Consider the following 15,970-nt stretch of genomic DNA (forward strand, 5'->3'; position numbering starts at 1 on the left):
CCAGTAATCCTTATTTCATGCAGATGAGCATCAGCTTTTAAGTGCTGGGGGTTCATGAGTTAATTAAAAGTGTTATGCATGAAATGAAATTAAGAGAAACAAGCACGTTACTAGCTTAAGTATTGCTTCATAGAGCAATGCTGAAGGTGTTCTACTCTTGTGTTGGAAACCATTTTAATGGTCCACATGCCCTTATTCCCCCCCCAAAAAAGCTTGAAAGTTGCTTCATAATACAGTAAAATCAATAGGAATTCATTTTAAGCTCATGACAAGATAAAGCAAGCTTTAATGTGACCAAGCTCCTTGAACACACTGTAAAATAATAATGTGTTGAACTAGAAGTGGGGAGAAAAAAAAGGAAAAAAAAAATGCCCCAAAAGGATTTAACAATCTGAAGTGGTTTTTCTGTGCCAAAACTCAGAGGAATATGTAATGGGTGGAAGCAAGCTTGTGTTGGTTTCACTTTCAGGCTCTCCTGCACTACTACAAGGATGCACTGTTTCAGTTGCAGGCACTTAGGGGGATTTTATTTTTATGAAAGCCCTTGTTCCCATAATTTGTTTAGTGAGAGCACTTCTGCTGATCTCCTTAAAGCCTGGGACTTGACTCCAAATTGTCCAGCCACATGACCTGACTTTCAGCCTGCACTTCACTGTTGCTTGCACCAGAGGGGAGTGAGGGCATGACACCACTGTTCTGTTCTGTTCTGTTCTGGGGAGCATTTGACACCGTTTCGCTGCAGTGTAAATGTCCGCAGGGGGATGTTAAGTCCTTCCTGTAGCCATGGCAGAAGTAGGGTGGCCAGCACTCCTGTGGGGCACCCTGCAAGCCTTGCAGCTATGAATATACCAAAGATTGGAATCTTTAATTATCCCACTCAAACCTGCAGACGTACAGGAGCAACGTTGGCTGCAGTGATCCTTTCCACATAGGTTTCTCTCTTCCCTTGGCTCATCCTCACCAAATCGAGACCCCCTTCCATGGTCTTTCCTTGCTGTCCCACACATTGTGTTTTGGGAGAATAGGGCATGAGGAAATGGTGTAACTTTTAATATTTCAAAGCAACGAAATCCTCAGGATCTGTTGTGGCTTTTACCTCATACACATCATGGAAGGCTGTTCCAGAATAGAGCAAAGAGCATCACGGACTGATGGGCTCAGTCCTTCCCCTTCCAGAGCTTCTGGTCCTTCCCACCGTGCTGAAATGTGCCTACTCTGTGTATACACTTGTATTCCAGTCTGTATTAATGAAAGTAAATAGCAATTGTACAGTGACAGAGAACATGGGGTGCCAGCTTGGACTTCTTGTATTCCAGTCCCTGACCCAAAGCCACCCGTTCGGCACAGGAACAAGCCAAAGCATTACTTGTATGTTTGGAGATGCACTTTTATGAATGTAGTTTATATCGCTCTTTTTTAGCTCTTTTTACATCATGTAAACGGTGATGCCTCATACTTTGTTTTTTTTTTTTTTTAATTTATACCGTAAAAGATCATATTTGGTGATTTTTATATATATCGACTCGACTGTTATGGGGTAGGGGGGAGGATGGGAAATAAATTTGACGCCTTTATGAATTTAAAAAGGAAAAAAAAGCAGCTGGTTTTGCAGAGAATTTGCTGATGGTTTATAACGAGTAGAGCCAAGCCAAAATGCCACCTTCGTTTCCTCACTGCCATCTTGATTGTGGAAGAGGGAGATCTGAATTCCTGAGTCCACTGCTGCAGCGAATTAACTTGAGGTTGGCACCTATCCTACAGCCCTGACAGCAGAGAAATCTCAATCAGACATAAATGTAATGATAGCCCTGAACTGAATTACATCTGACCTCTTGATCCTGGCAGAATTGGGAAAAAACAGGAGTAAAATTGTTCAGAGGAGAGCAGCCAGGCTAACAACACGCTGCTGTGTCCATTCCAAATGTCATTTTGTGTTTTCAGCTGTCCCTTCCCCGGGAGGGGCATAGAGTGAGTACCTGGTATTGAGATTCTTGATGGAAAACACTGCAGAGGTGGAGAATATTTTCACAAATTATAAGAGCACTGCTATCCTGAAGCTTTGAGCTCCCATCAGTGAGGAGCTGGTGGGAACAGAGGGATGGTGATCTGTGAGCTTGTTAGGAAGCAGAGTGATGGCATTTTGGTCTTGGCATGACGATTCTGTGCTGTCCAGGTTACAGGCTTCTTCTCCACTAAGATCTAATGTTTGCCTGTTCTAATTACTGCACGTTGCAGCAATTTGGATTTTTTTTTTTTCCCCATTTTTGGAGTACTATTCCAGAGGGTTTGAAGACACTCCAAAGGAGTTCCCTTGGCCATTCATTACCAAAACAAATTGACCGAGAGGGAAGTTGGCACCCACTCAGGTGATGTAGATTATTTCCAAGTGCCAAGAGAGCATGGATCATCCATGAAAGTTGGGCAAGTGCATATCCCTGCTGCCTCCCCTGGCCGGCAAAGCCCAGCTGTTGAAAGCCCTACAGGGAGGGGGCTGAATCAGGCCCCCGTGATGGGTGCTGAGGTTAATACTGCTGGGTGGAAAGATCTTTATGTATTTGAATACCTCCAGTCCTGTGGCCTGTACCCACCCGTGGGGCTGGGAGAATTCAGTTCATATTTTGTGGGTTTGGGCTTCAGATTTTTCAACCCCAACCTTGTTCAGGAGCAAACTGACCAGCAGCTCTAAATTCCCCAGTTAGAAAACGTCTGGGAGGTGGTTTAGAAAAATGGAAAAGGACATTGTTCCCCATCAATGCTTGACATAAATTGTGCAGAGCAGGGAGAAGTTGCTTTAACCTGGATTGTGCAGAAGACCTTGAACCAGTAGTCTATATATACCGACCGGGGGCTTGCAGTGCAAAGCCAGGCCAATGTATCGTTTTATTTACAATAAAATTATCATTTATATGAAAGCCTTTCTGGTGGCTGTTTGCAGTGTAGCGTCCGTTACCCCCCCATGTAAATTATGCCTCTGGGTATGTGGGTGGGACAGCTAGTTTTAACCAAGGACCTTAACTGAAGGATGAGTATGTTCCTTTCAGGGATTTATTTTTTGGGGCAGGTGGAGAACTGTCCTATTTGTGAAGCATTGCTGCTCAGATCAGGTAAGCATATCCTCTTCCCTCAGGGGAAGGTCACATTCATCCATTCTTGTTCCTCCTCGAGGTGGAATGGCTCTGTCTAAGGTTTTTGGTTTTTTTTTTCTCTGCTGCTGTTACAGTGTAAAAATAGCAGTGTCTTCATTTCACCTTGCAGGAGATGGCTGGACTGCTTCACGTGGACAGTCTGCAGGTGGAGAGCAGAAGCTGAGCTTTAGGAAGTTCTTCAGTCCAGATATGGGTCTATAAGTGGTCCTAATTTCACCAGTGCCTGCAGGGGGGGATTGTCATCAGGCAGGCAAAAGGGCCTGGGCAGCAAGACCACGAGGAGATGGTTTGTGTGATGGTGGCTGCCCTGACTGGGAGCTCGTGGGAGTCGTTCCCCCAGGAGGCAGCTGAGTGGATTAACTGCAGCTCTAACTTGGGAAGCTCAACCTGCTCGAAGGCATTGATTCAAAATACCTGGAAACTTCCTGAATTGTTTCTCCTTTGGCTGTGTTGTTAGGTCATTTTATAAAGCAAAAACATGGAGAAGTGAGGCCTCAGGACTTCAGGCAAACGGGAGATAGCTCAAGCTCTGCTGCCAGAATTGATGCCAACCCACAAAAGGGAACTCTTGCATGGAGTGTGCTCAGGGTAAGCGTAGCTGTCCTAAAGCAGATTAAGGGAATGGGTGCCCCTAGTCCCAAGTATTTTCAAGCTTTATTTTTTTTCCATCGTGCTATCTTAGGAAAGGACAGAAATAGTGTTCCTGTAAAAGCTGGTCTACAGTTCTTGCTCAGATGCTCATTTTTTCCTGGTACTGTTCTGTGTTTAAGAGCAAGTCTTCAGTGCCATTGTCACTTGAGCAGTGGATTGAGTGCCAGTGTGGTCCCTGGAGATGCTGGGCCAGAGCCAGAACTTTCCCTGCAGTCTCCTTTTCCCAGATCAGAGTATAGTTAGTTGCTATGTCTATTAAATGCAGAAATATTTGTTAGTGTGACACGTGAACAACCAAGAATGAATGGGTTAATAGGCTGATGCAATAGGAACCCTTGCACATGAAACACATGCGTGGCACTTGTGTGCTCTTCCAGAACTGATGAGAACCAGACAACGGAAGCTGCACCAGAACAGAAATGTCCCGTGGATCCAGACATAGCCATCTCCTGGTGCTTCCTGACACCCTCTCTTTGTGTCAGACCCTGAAATTCCCACTCATGCCACAGGACAAGCTTAGAAGCTCACAGGCTCTGAAAGCTAGTCGCATTTTCTGTAGGTCACTCTTCCCAAAGCTGAGGCTTTCCCTCTCCTTCCTGCGTTGTATGATCAGTGATAACATTTGCTTTAAGAATGAACATGAGATTCATGTCTTAGGGCTGCAGGATGGCCTGCTCCCTCCTGGGCTGCCCTCTCAGGGGTAATGTGCTCCACAGAAACGCTGCATTCCATGAGTGCGGTGTGTGGTCCTGCCTTGCATCTTCCCCACACCTCTTCTTGGGTGGTTTGGAGCAGGGGGTGGGAGAGGAAAGTGCAAGCTTGGGTTGGAGGTGGGAATGATCCGCCACAAGCACTGACCAATGCACAAAAGGAATGAACCTAAAAACCTCAAATGCTTTTATTTTTTTTCCCCCTGTAAATGGTGTTATATTTGTAATGTGGCTCAAGGGAAGGTGACTTAAGGTAAGTTTTCTCTTTAAATCCAGTGCTATACAGTTCTGAAGCAAATGGAATTTCAAGTCTTCAAAGAGGTTGGTTATATTAGACTGCCGTGGCTATTTCTGTTAGCTTAGAAACGTCTTAACTAGGAACAATGTCTTCTGGATGCAATACCATGTGGGTGTACTGCACTATATCCAGGAAATGCTGGCATGGTTCACTGCTGTGTCCCTTGTTCTGCTGGTGTGGAGCTCTGCCTAGTGCTCGCTTTGTAGCTTCAGTGCAAGACCACATCTCTGCAGTGGAGGAGAGGAAATGCAGGCGGCACTGTGGCATTGCTGTGCTACATGTAAGCACAAGTGTGTGTGCGAGCTCCTGCAGCCTCCCCCCGCAGCTCTACACGTGGCAGTCATCTCCCCAGCTCTTCCTCCCCCCCCCCAAAGGCTGCGGGCTGCCCTCTGAACCCAGCAGTGCAGACAGTTTCTGCCCTGCATTGCTCCAAAACATCTGTCCCAGCTGTGGGTGCCGCTGCACAGTGCTGCTGAGCCACGCCAGAGGGAGCACAGAGTGCTTCTCCAAGCTGGTGGCCAGCTCCTGGCAGCTAGGAAACTTCCAATAAAAGCTGGGATGGTGTTTGGCAGCCGTGTGTGCTGGGAGCCTCCACTGGTTCTCTTTTCCATGAGTACTTATGCTGTTAAGCCTTACTCTGGCCAGCTGTGGGGTCTGAGCATCCCCAGTCACAGGAATTCATGCATGCAGCACCAGCAGATCGCTGCTGGCAGCCAGGATGGATTCCAAAGGAGATTTCTAGTCCCAGGGAATGAGGCTCTCATCCTAAAATCAGCTGGATTTCATGGAAACATTAGGGCTGGAGGAGCTTTAAGCTCAGGGTTCTGTTCTGCTGCTGCTTTTGGTTGTGTTGTGTGAGTTGTCACTGGTGCAGAACACCATCCTTCAGGCATATCAGGAACATCAGATAAGCTCAGAGCATTGTGTAAGACATCTTCCCATGCAACTACCACTAGGGTTTCCCTGTGCACAGAGCCTGCTATGTTAATCTGGGAAGCAGAGTTTGCCTTTAGCTGCTTTGTGTGCAGCAGCCATGCAGGTGGGGACAGACACGACTCTCCGTTTGTGAATGTGATGCTCCTCAGGTTCACTTTTGCTCCCCATGAAAAGGGGGCATAGCAAAGTGAGGTAGCAGAGAACAGGGATTGCTTCTGCCATCAGGCAAAATCCCACATTGCAGTTTTCAGAATGGAAGGAGGGAGGCAAGCGGATCAGCATTGCTCGAACCTTTCTTTAACAATAATTGGAAGCTTTTTTTCTCCCTTCCCTACCCTAAAATTATCTGGGCAAGTTTAAAATTCCTTGTGTACAATTTCCTCACTGTGCAGAACAGAGCAGCAGCCTGCCAGTGTGAGAACGGGGAAGTGAAGCCAGCAAGAAACGAAGTGAAACCGAAGAGCCTGTGCTTTCATTTTCTAAGCCAAGGAAGGGACCTGAACGGGGTCACAGGGCCCCACTGCACAGCAGCATTTGCACTGCAATGAATCTTGCAGGGCTGGGAAGGATACAGCTTTTGTTGTGGTGTAAGGAGCCAGCACACCTGTGTGATGGGCAGGCAGAGCACTCTGTGAGGCTGACACTCACCCATCTGCATGTTTAGTCCTTGCTGCGCACTGGATATCCTCACACGTGCCTTTGAGAAACCTCAGAATGAACAAGGGAAGGGTGATGTCCACCAGGAGGGACACCAAGCTCTGGGGGTCACCCAGCACCCATCCCTCTGCAGTCATGCTCTGCAGATGGCCCTTACCCATCTCTTGCAAGTGGAAGAGAGGAAGGTTATCAGAATCAGTTACCATAGATTCACCAAGGGGAAACTGTGCCTGGCCAACCTGGTCACCATCTGTCATGCCATGACCCACAGGGCAGATGAGAGTTACAGATGGTGCGTGTGGAGGAAGGAGGTAAACAATCACTAAAAACACACCCACTTGGATTCACTGCATTACATCTCATTAGGGTCATTAATTAGTATGGACTCTCCCATCCAAACATCACAGCTCAGCTGGCTGTGCCTGCCTGCTGGGGCTGGGCACAGCGTTGGCATGGAGGGAAGTGAGTAAGCCACCATGGGCATGCAGGCAAAAGGGCAGACAGACTTCACGTGGAAGCTGAATTGTGGGTACAGCTGTGGGTGTGCAATGTGAAATCCTGGCTTTGTTCCCCAAATAACATCTCCCTCAGTCCCAGCATCACACGTACATCCCCCAGGAATGGTTTCTCAGTCCTGATGTACAGCAACGGACCGCACTTTGTGCTGCTCCCACCTCCCTGTGTCCCTGGAAGCACAGGACGAGAACAGGGAAGGCTTGGAAACCTTGTATTACAAAAATAAAAGAGCAGTGTCACACGAGGAGCTGCTGCACCCAGCTCCAGTGCAGAACGTACCAATGGAAGGCAAATATAAAAAAGACACACACTGTTAAACAGTCGCAGGGCAACATCCTTAAGGCTGAACAATCCCAACTGAACTGAGCTGATGTAAACCAAAGACCCTCCTGATTCGGAGCCCCAGCAAGGCAGGATTGGTACTGGGAGCTCTGCTCTGACTTACAGGCTGGGTTGGGGCTCTCGGAGCCCTTAGGTCTCCTTTCCCGTGGCAGCAGGCCTGGAATGTGTGCACAGGGCTGGGATTTCACAGGGGGCAAGCACTTCTGGTCTGAACCCATCAGGGAGAAAGGGCTCTGGGTTTGGGGGCTGCACCCCACTCTCCACCACCCCATCCTTACAGTCTATAGGACCCCTCCAGACATCCTCCAGAGGTTCCAAGGAGGGCTGGGCTGCCTCCATTCCCTACTGCTTGGGTCCCCTTTGCTTTACATCAGCTCAGTCAGCACCGGCTCAGCACTGCTGTCTCCGCTGGGCTCCAGGGAAGGGTGGGCTGTGCCCTGCTCATGCCGACTTGGTCCCGCTCTCCACTTCCTTGTGCACCCACAGCTCCTTGTGCTGCTTGCGCCCAAAGCCCTCGTCGTAGTTGCCTTTACTCTTGAAGAGCTGCTGGAAGTGGGGCTTGCAGTAGAACTCCCCGTGGAGCGCCGCGTAGCTGCCCAGGCTGGGGAAGGAGAGGGGTTAGTGGGGCTCAGCAAAGGCTCAGGAGCACAGAGAGAGGAGTGGAGCACAGAGAGAGGAGTGGAAGGAGGAAGGAACGTGCAAGTGGCCCTTAGCAGAAAAGGGACTGAGGGTCCTCCAAGAGGAGGGCTGTGATGGGCAGGATGGGTGACCCACTTGGAAGAGCCTCCCCACACCCCATAACTGCCAGCAAACACCACGGCAGCACCCAGCACGGCTCACCTGAGCTTGGCGTGGCAGTGCTTGCAGCAGAAGCAGGAGTTGTGGAAGACAAATTTATCTGCCACCAGCCGCTCCATGGGATAGACGGTTTTCTGACAGGCAGTGCACATCTCCTTCACTTGTGCCTTCAGGCTGAAGGACTGGGCAAGGGGAAACCAAAGGGAGAGAGGGTGAGGAAAGGAGGTTGGAGATCCTGTGCCCATCTCTGTCCTTCCCACCTCCTCACACAGCAATAGGTGCAGAGTTGCAGTACCTTGGAGCGCTGCACTGTGCTGCCTCCTGAGTTGTTCTTTGCCTCCTAAGGAAAGAGAAATTGAAATGAGAGTGAGGGACTGGCAGGTGAGGCACTGAGCTGCATGTGGCAACCACTGATGGCCTCTGAAATCTGCACCAGGAAGGCACAGGGCTTCTCTGGGGTCAGGGCACAGAGCAGTCAGCTCTGCCATCGTGCACTGCTCGCTGAGGCTTGGTGTAGCAGCACGCCATGGCTCTGCTTCTGTGACAAGGTGAAGCAGCACTCTGGTTGCTTTTTTTAGTGGAGGTGACACACGAGCACAGACCCCAGGGTCATGCAGCTCTCACCACCTGCAGGCAGTGGGGGCTGACATCAGCCCCTAAGCAAAGCTGAGTGGTGCACCTGACACATCCCTGCTTCAGCATCCCCTGGGTCTTTGCAGAGTGGCTGCAGCAGAACCCCAGGCAGAGCCCTCTCTGTGACCTACAACAGCAGATCAGCTGTGAGTTTTTATTAACAACAGCTCTATCTTGGCATGGGATGCTGCTTGGGGCTCTGCAGCTGGAGGGCTGCAGTTCCTCCACACTGTACCTGGGATGCCCCTCGCTCTGATGCAGCACTCAGTGCTGGCTGCCCCTCACCAGATGTTTTGTTTCTGAGTTCCCCTGTTAGCAGCCAGCCGTGCTCTCGTGCTGCACAGGAAACGCCCGTGCCATCAGCGACACCAAAAAGCTTTCAGGAGACTGCAGGCTGTGTGTGCACAGAGGGGAGCATGGAGTTATGGATGTGCCCAGCATCACTCAGAGCCCTCAGCTGTGAGAGGAGCAGATGCAGACACTGAGGTGCCCAAATCTCTGCCCTCAGAGCAAGGTCCCAGTGCACCCTTAGGGGAGCCCCATCAGGCAGTGACCCCACAGCATCACCCCATGCATCCCTGCCCTTCCCCTGCTGCTGCTTCAGCTCTGCTCGGGCAGCACAACCCCATCTCTGCCTCCAGGGTGAGCTCCCATCCCCACTCCTCCTGCCTCATCCTTCCCCAGCGTTTCTCCTTTGTATTTTTGGAAGCAGTTCATCTAAGAGACACTCAGGAAGCTCTCACTTCACCGAGCTGCCTCTCCAGATGCTTCCCAGCTGCTCTCACCGCCTGAGGTCGGGGATGTGATTTTCCTCTCCCTCCCACTTTTGCACAGGGCTGAACAGAAAGCCAAAAATCAACAGAGCAGCGTGGGCAGCGAGGAGACTCAGGCTGTGTAAAACCAGTTGCATCCCTCAGCACTGGCAATGCAACCACAGGTGCTCTGCTGGGGTTGGGGTTAACGGGCTCTTTCCAGGCTCAGCTCATCAGCACTGAGGATGCTGCTGCTGCCTCAGAGCTGCCCGACATCCATTCCCAAGGCCGCAGTGCTCTGCCACTGCTCTTGACTTCTCAGCAGCCTCCTGGCTCCAACCAGGCTATCTATTTCGTGTCTGAGATATCCTCCCTCGGGGAAGGGCCATATCCTGTCCCAGCAGGGGATGTTCTCGAGCCTTTATGTTTTTCCATCTCCGATGGCAGCTCGCATACTCGCAATTGTGATCACGGAAAGCCATGGAAACACAAACAAACAGACAGCAACCCGAGCTGAGCAGGGTGAGCAGTGCTGGCCGGAGCCCGGACAACGTGCTCAGCAATGTGCTCAGCAAACAGCACCTTCTGCTGGAACCTTCCCACCCCCAGGTCCTGTTGTTTGAGCAGCAGCAGCCGTGCCTTCGGTCACCCTTAAAACACAACCTCCAATCTCTGAGAACAGACCCAAATGGGCTCTGGAATTCCCACAGCAACTGCAAGGGATGCGACGTACATGAGATGGGGTTGTGCTGGCAGCTTCTGAAGCCTGGAACATGGTTCTGTCCCCTCCTCTGATGGTTTAGTCCTGAGCTTGCAGTCCGTGGGCTGATGTCCCCCAGGGAGGTGTTGAAGGTGCTCCTCTTGCAACACCTGGAAAGGAAATGTCAGCGAGAGCGTGGCAGGTTTCATCACCCCAACCCCACAGCCACGCAGCTCTGTGGGAGCTGGTGAGTGACACTGGCTCCCTTGTGGGGTACAGGGGTTCCTTGGGGGATCCACGACATCTAAGCATGCCAGATCTGGGGTTCAGTGTTAGGAACTGAGGTGGGGCTAGCATGCAGCTCCAAAGACTTTCCCATACAAAGATATTGGGCTCGGATGGGGGAGGAGACAAAGTGGCAGCTGCTGTAAGCATCCTCCAAACCACACGTGGAAGAAAGTCAGCAGGCAGGTACAGCCTCCAGCCAGGGCTGCTGTCCTGCTGAGGCAGCAAGCCCAGACTGCCACTGGTGCAGCCAGCAAAGGATGGGTGATGCTGGATTTTAGTCTAATTTCAGCCCAGAAGAGCCTCTGCTGAACAGAGCAGCTCACAGCTCAGCAGATCGAGTGATGGAAACCTTTGTCTTTCCTCAGGAGCTCACGTTGCCTTTAGGCCGAGTTCGACCCCTCCCAGCACAGTCCTAATGCAGCACAGAAAGAAAAAGAAGTCAACTGAAAAAAAAAAAAAAAGAAAAAAAAACCTACCCCTACAAGTCAGATGAAAAGGTACCAACAGATCCGCGGGGTTTTCCCCATTGTGCTTAACCTTCAAAACACCCATAAAAGGCCAGGGTTGATGAGCCCTGTTTTGCACACGTGAAACAGGCAGAGGGTTGAGCCCACGGTGCAGAGGGAAGAGCAGAACGGGGACACTCAGCCCCTGAGCATGCCACACTGCCCCGGCTGCAAACAGGAGCAGAGGGGCAGCTCTGCAATGACAGTGCTGTGCTGCCAATTCAATCTCCCAGTGACATCTACAAACACTATTTGGGTTTGGGGAACTCTCAGGTCCCCAGAAAGCCCCAGCACCCAGCAGCTGCCATCAGGTCGAGCTGCAGCAGAGCACCCCGAACGAGAGACTGCTTTCAGAGTTCAGCGACCTGTGTGCTGGGCCCTGAGCAGTGGAGCCAGGCTCCCAGACCAGTGAAAAACCCTTCCCAGCCCGAGCTGACAACACCACTCCAATTTTACCTAAATCATTTCCCGTCCTCCCTGCGGTCTGCTTGTTATTTCCTGCTGAGCGGGGCGGAGGCAGTGCACGCATGCAGCTGATGCTGGGGGCCAAGCAGAACCCCCCCACCATCCCCATGAGCAGCATCGTCCCTCCCACACCTCCAGGGTCTGCACGGTGCACAGACCCCATGGGGAACCCCAAAGAACCCACAAAACCCCTCCAATCCATACCCCACATGTACCTCTAGCACAGATGCACAGCCCTTGCCCTCCTCACCTCCTTTCACCTCTCCCTCCAACATCTCTCCTCCCCTTCCTCTTCCCCTCACAGCTCGTCTTCCTCCCCTACCCCAGCTGCCTCAGTTTCCCCAGCCCCCTCCTCCCCACAATCCCTGGCTCCTTCTGCTTCTGTTTTTCCCTCCACCTCTTTCTCTGCACACAGCAGCTCCCCGTTCCCATTCCCTTCACCACCACTGCAATTATCCCAACCCGTATCTCGATGCTCTCCATCCAGACCCCCCCCCCATGCACACATACCCTCCTGCAGTCCCGTGCCCACTCTCTCCCAGTCTGTTTCAAGTATGAGAGGCCCCGTTGGTGTAGCTGCCCTACAGACAAGATGTTGCTAAATGTCCTTCCTGTCCAAGGACAGGAGAAGAAACCTCAAAGGGGAAGGGTGTGCTGAAGCGATAAGGGAAACGGAGCATGTTAGAGACCACAGGAGTGTTTCTAAGAGGCTTCCAGTTGCTGTCATCGTTGTTTCAAGGAGGCATTAGCCTGCACAGAGGGGATTTGAGCCCAAAGCAGTGAACACACTTCTGTACATGGAGGAACCCCTGTGGCACAGGCTTCGCTTAAGGACACTCTGTCACATTGATGCTAGGACTGCTGGTTTCACAAAGAGCACAGGGGATGTCTGTGACAAAGGAAGCCCAGCCCAGGCCTCCGTGGTGGATGCTGGCACCACAGCTGCTAGCCCCGATTTCTCCAGACCTCTGTTCCTAAGCTCATTCACCATCTACACAGCACGAGATGTTGAGGGCTGAGTACTGACTTCTTATCATACAGCTCAGGATGGGACAAGGACCCCTTCACCCCACACATGCTACAGCTTCTGCTCTTCCTGCCCTTCCTTGGAAGCATCTGATGGCCCTCCAAGGGAACTGGGCTTGAGCCCAAAGAGGTGGAGCAGCCTCTGACAGCAGCTCCAGTGGCTCTGGATCCAGCGGGATGCGCTCAGTGCCCAAGCCAAGAGCTTCATCCCAACTCTGGGGGCTCCTTGGTGACCTCAGCAAGCTCTCTTTGACCCAGGACCTTGGGGCTGGAGCTCACCTGCAGGGCACACATGCTTGCTGCCATGGGAAAACAGCAGGAGGAGTACTGCTGCTCCATCTTCTGGCACTGACCAAGGAGCTCTTTGGGGTGAGGAAGGTAGCATTCAGTCCAGAAACTGTTCAGTCACAAAGCATTTATCTCACAGCTGCTCCTGTCCCCTCACACCTGCCTGGCCCTGGGGACAGACATAAGGACAGGGAAGCACCTGGAGTGGCCCTTCCCAGAAATTCCCCAGCTCACTGGAGGACCACATCCCTCCCCAACACGCAGCATTTCCACCTCCTCCTCCCCAGCAGTGCTGCCCTCGCTGCCCACCAGCCCCATCTCCCTGGGCCCCCAGCAGCCTGCTGCTGCCTCTCTGAAAGCTGATGATGGTTTTCCGGCACAGGAAAGCAGCGTGACTACGAAGGGTGAGAGGCCCCTCTCCACCATATGGTTCCCATTAGCAGCCCTGTGAAGTCAGTGTTTACTGCTGGGATCACTGTGCCATGGCCAGAGGCTTTCCCAAAGACCAAGCACAGCAGGGGGGGAACCCAAGCCCCATCCCAAGAAGATGCTGTGCCCCCAGCAGCGTGGCATCAGCTCCACTACTCAGAGGGGCTACCAGGCATCTCCCCCATTAAATTTGGTACTGCTGACATACCCATGACCATGTGTAGGATTAGTGCAAACACCAGCCAAGGCAAATCCATGCTGTGAAATAAAGCATGCTGTAGAATCAGCATCAAACAGGCCAGCACCAGCCCAGGGACACAGCATCCCCAGTGCTGCTGCAGCTTCTCAGGCATGGAAGGGGACAGCAAGTCACAAGCATGGTGAACCTCAAGTCACGGTGGTGATGTGTTGGCAGTTGGATTTGATGGCCATAGTGGTCTTTTCCAGCCCTTAATGATCCCATTAAGGTAAGTCAGCTTCAGATCTGGGCTGCCTGTGTAGCTCCAAGCCAACTCTGCTGCGCAGACCCAGCTCAGGTTCCTGTTGCTGTGATGCAGAACAGAGGGCCCTGGGGGAAACCAACTGGGCCACTTCTGTGGCCACCACAGCCCTACTCAGCCCCACCACGCAGGGCTGCCCCTCTCATCCACTTTCCATCCACATTCTGTGCCCGAGCTGTCTCTTGAAAGGCTGCCAGCGTGCAGGAAATCTACAGCCAAAATGCTGAGGGATGCTGACAAGGAATAGTTGTGGGGAGGAACAGGGCTGCCTTTGTCAGGGCATCAATGGAAGACCCACACAAGCCAGAAGCCCCTGCCCAGCTGCTCTGCTCTCCCACCTTCAGCCCTGGGAGTGCCAGGTCCAGCCCTGCCCTGAGGTGCAGGAGGATGCTGCTGGGATCCATCTGTCTTCCAGCAGTGGGAACTGAAGCACGGAGTAGCCCATCCCTTGGACTAGAGCCATGTTTTATGGCATCCATTAAGCATCATGAAGGGAATCTCTGCTCCCTGGGTTCTGCTATCTCATATGGAGTTCAGAGAGCACACAAATGCAGCAGGAAGCTGCTGGGTGGAGAAGAGCTTCTCCAGGCAGAGAAATCTCTCTCATTAGTGCCAGATGATAGAACAGTCAGAATCACAGGTTGGAAGGTTCAAGTTGGGCATTAGGCAAAACTGCTTCATAAGAAGGAAGACCTGGAAGCTCTGCAGCACAGTACTAATTAAACAGGCACAGCAGCAGGTAGCAGTTATGCCCCTTCCATCCCCTTCTGTTTTTCCTTAGCCTTAGAAGACTCCCCATGTTCTACCCACAAACTCCACCTCTCAGTTTCCTACCAACATATTTATCCCTCTACTGTTATCCTGGAATTTTACTCCCAGTTTGCACGCTATAACTTCTGCCTCCCAAAAGTGCTCATGGAGGGTGTGCCTATCAGCCTTCTCTTTCTTGGCCAGGAGAAGCCAATCCCCTTAATCTGTTCCTATAAGATGAGTTCTCCATCCCTACTGCTACACTGGAGGAAGGCTCAGACCTTTGCACCCCACTTGGAACCCTTCCCTGGCAGCACACATCTGTGCTGACGTGCTCTTCCTCTGTCACCTCTGCAGTAATCCCAAATGCTCATTCTCCTGCAGTGCCCTCTGCTCGTTGGCCATATGGAGCGGGCTATGGGCACACCACAGGAGTGAGAAATACATCGCGTATTTAATGACTGCAATAATCCCTTCACCCAGATTTAACGTTTTCCATCCCAGAGCTTTGCTGATAGCTAGGTAAGCTCTGCAACACTCCCAGATGGCAGATAAAAAGAAAAGACTCAACTGGAAAGCAAAAGGCAGACAACTCCAGCCAGAAACATGGCAGCTGCCTGACAATGGGCAGCAGGAGCTGAGGATGGGCAAAAAGGAAAAGGAAAAGCCCTCACAGCTGGGGCCCAAAGGTGCTGCTTGTACACCTGCAGGAGGGAACCACAAGTGGAACTCCCTTCCCTACTGAGAAGTCTCATGGGACTTCTGATGACCAAAAAAAGGCCAGCACTTCTGTTGTGAGCCTTACAAAAATGAAGATGCACGCAGTCACTGCACACCCCACAGAGGTGGGCCCTCACTGCTCACCTGGGAGCTTTGCTTCCTGCAGGACCCCATGGGGAGGGGATGGCAGCACTGAGGCTGTTTCAGACCACACTCCATCACTTACTCTGCCATTATTTTTTAATCTGCGTTAATTGTGCTGCAGGCACGCATCCCCCAGCTCTAAATACACAGCAGCTCAGCTGGGAGAGCCCTCGTGCGATGCTTTCAGTGCACAAAGCCCCATTTCTAAAGCACAACACAGGCTGCCACACAACCACAGCGATCCAAAACATATGCCCACCCCATCAACAGAAACCAGTAGAAAACCATTAAAAATATCATCTACGTGGTATCTTCGCTGGTCTGAGTGATCCAAAGGGATTACAGGGATTAGATCATTCTCTTACCACAGTGGGAGCCCTGGGGCCAATCCTGGCTGTAGTTTTTGGGTGATGCTGAACACAACATTTTGTTGTTGGGTTGGTTTTTTTCCCCCCCATCCCCTTTTCCTCTCCTGAAAGCAGAGCTGCTTCCCTTTGTGAAGCCCCGAGGGGGTCCCCAGCTGCTCAGGGCAGTGTCAGAGCTGGGAGTGTATTCATGCTGGGATCAGATCTCAGTCGTGCAACAGCCTCCCAAGGGGAGGATGGAAGACCTGTGGCTGGAGGGATGCAAAGCAGGGCTGGATGGGTGCTGGGAGACACAGCACCAAGAGTCGGCAGGCAGCAGCTGGGGTGGGGGGAACAGGGATCTAACAGGT

General features: G+C 51.7%; 1 protein-coding gene across 1 annotated transcript; it reads right to left on the bottom strand.

The window, feature by feature from the left end:
* Positions 1-7,108: 7,108 nt before the first annotated feature.
* LIMD2 (LIM domain containing 2) lies at positions 7,109-11,665 on the bottom strand. Its single transcript, XM_065747212.1, has 5 exons — positions 11,614-11,665; positions 10,173-10,309; positions 8,350-8,394; positions 8,097-8,236; positions 7,109-7,857 (listed from the first exon to the last, which is right to left on the bottom strand). Exons 2-5 carry the CDS (start codon positions 10,212-10,214, stop codon positions 7,698-7,700), a joined length of 387 nt encoding a protein of 128 aa, XP_065603284.1. The 5' UTR covers positions 10,215-10,309; positions 11,614-11,665; the 3' UTR covers positions 7,109-7,697.
* Positions 11,666-15,970: the final 4,305 nt, after the last annotated feature.

Source organism: Cyrtonyx montezumae, unplaced genomic scaffold, assembly GCF_038088225.1.
Source record: "Cyrtonyx montezumae isolate F1298 unplaced genomic scaffold, pur_monq_1.0 scaffold_43, whole genome shotgun sequence".
NCBI lineage: Eukaryota > Metazoa > Chordata > Aves > Galliformes > Odontophoridae > Cyrtonyx > Cyrtonyx montezumae.

Excerpts from the sequence above, each read along its gene's own strand:
- LIMD2 (XM_065747212.1), bottom strand. The coding sequence starts at position 10,214 with ATGTTCCAGGCTTCAGAAGCTGCCAGCACAACCCCATCTCAT. Across the intron at positions 8,395-10,172 it reads CCAGCACAACCCCATCTCAT|GAGGCAAAGAACAACTCAGG; the intron begins GTACGTCGCATC and ends CTCTTTCCTTAG. Across the intron at positions 7,858-8,096 it reads CACTGCCACGCCAAGCTCAG|CCTGGGCAGCTACGCGGCGC; the intron begins GTGAGCCGTGCT and ends CTCCTTCCCCAG.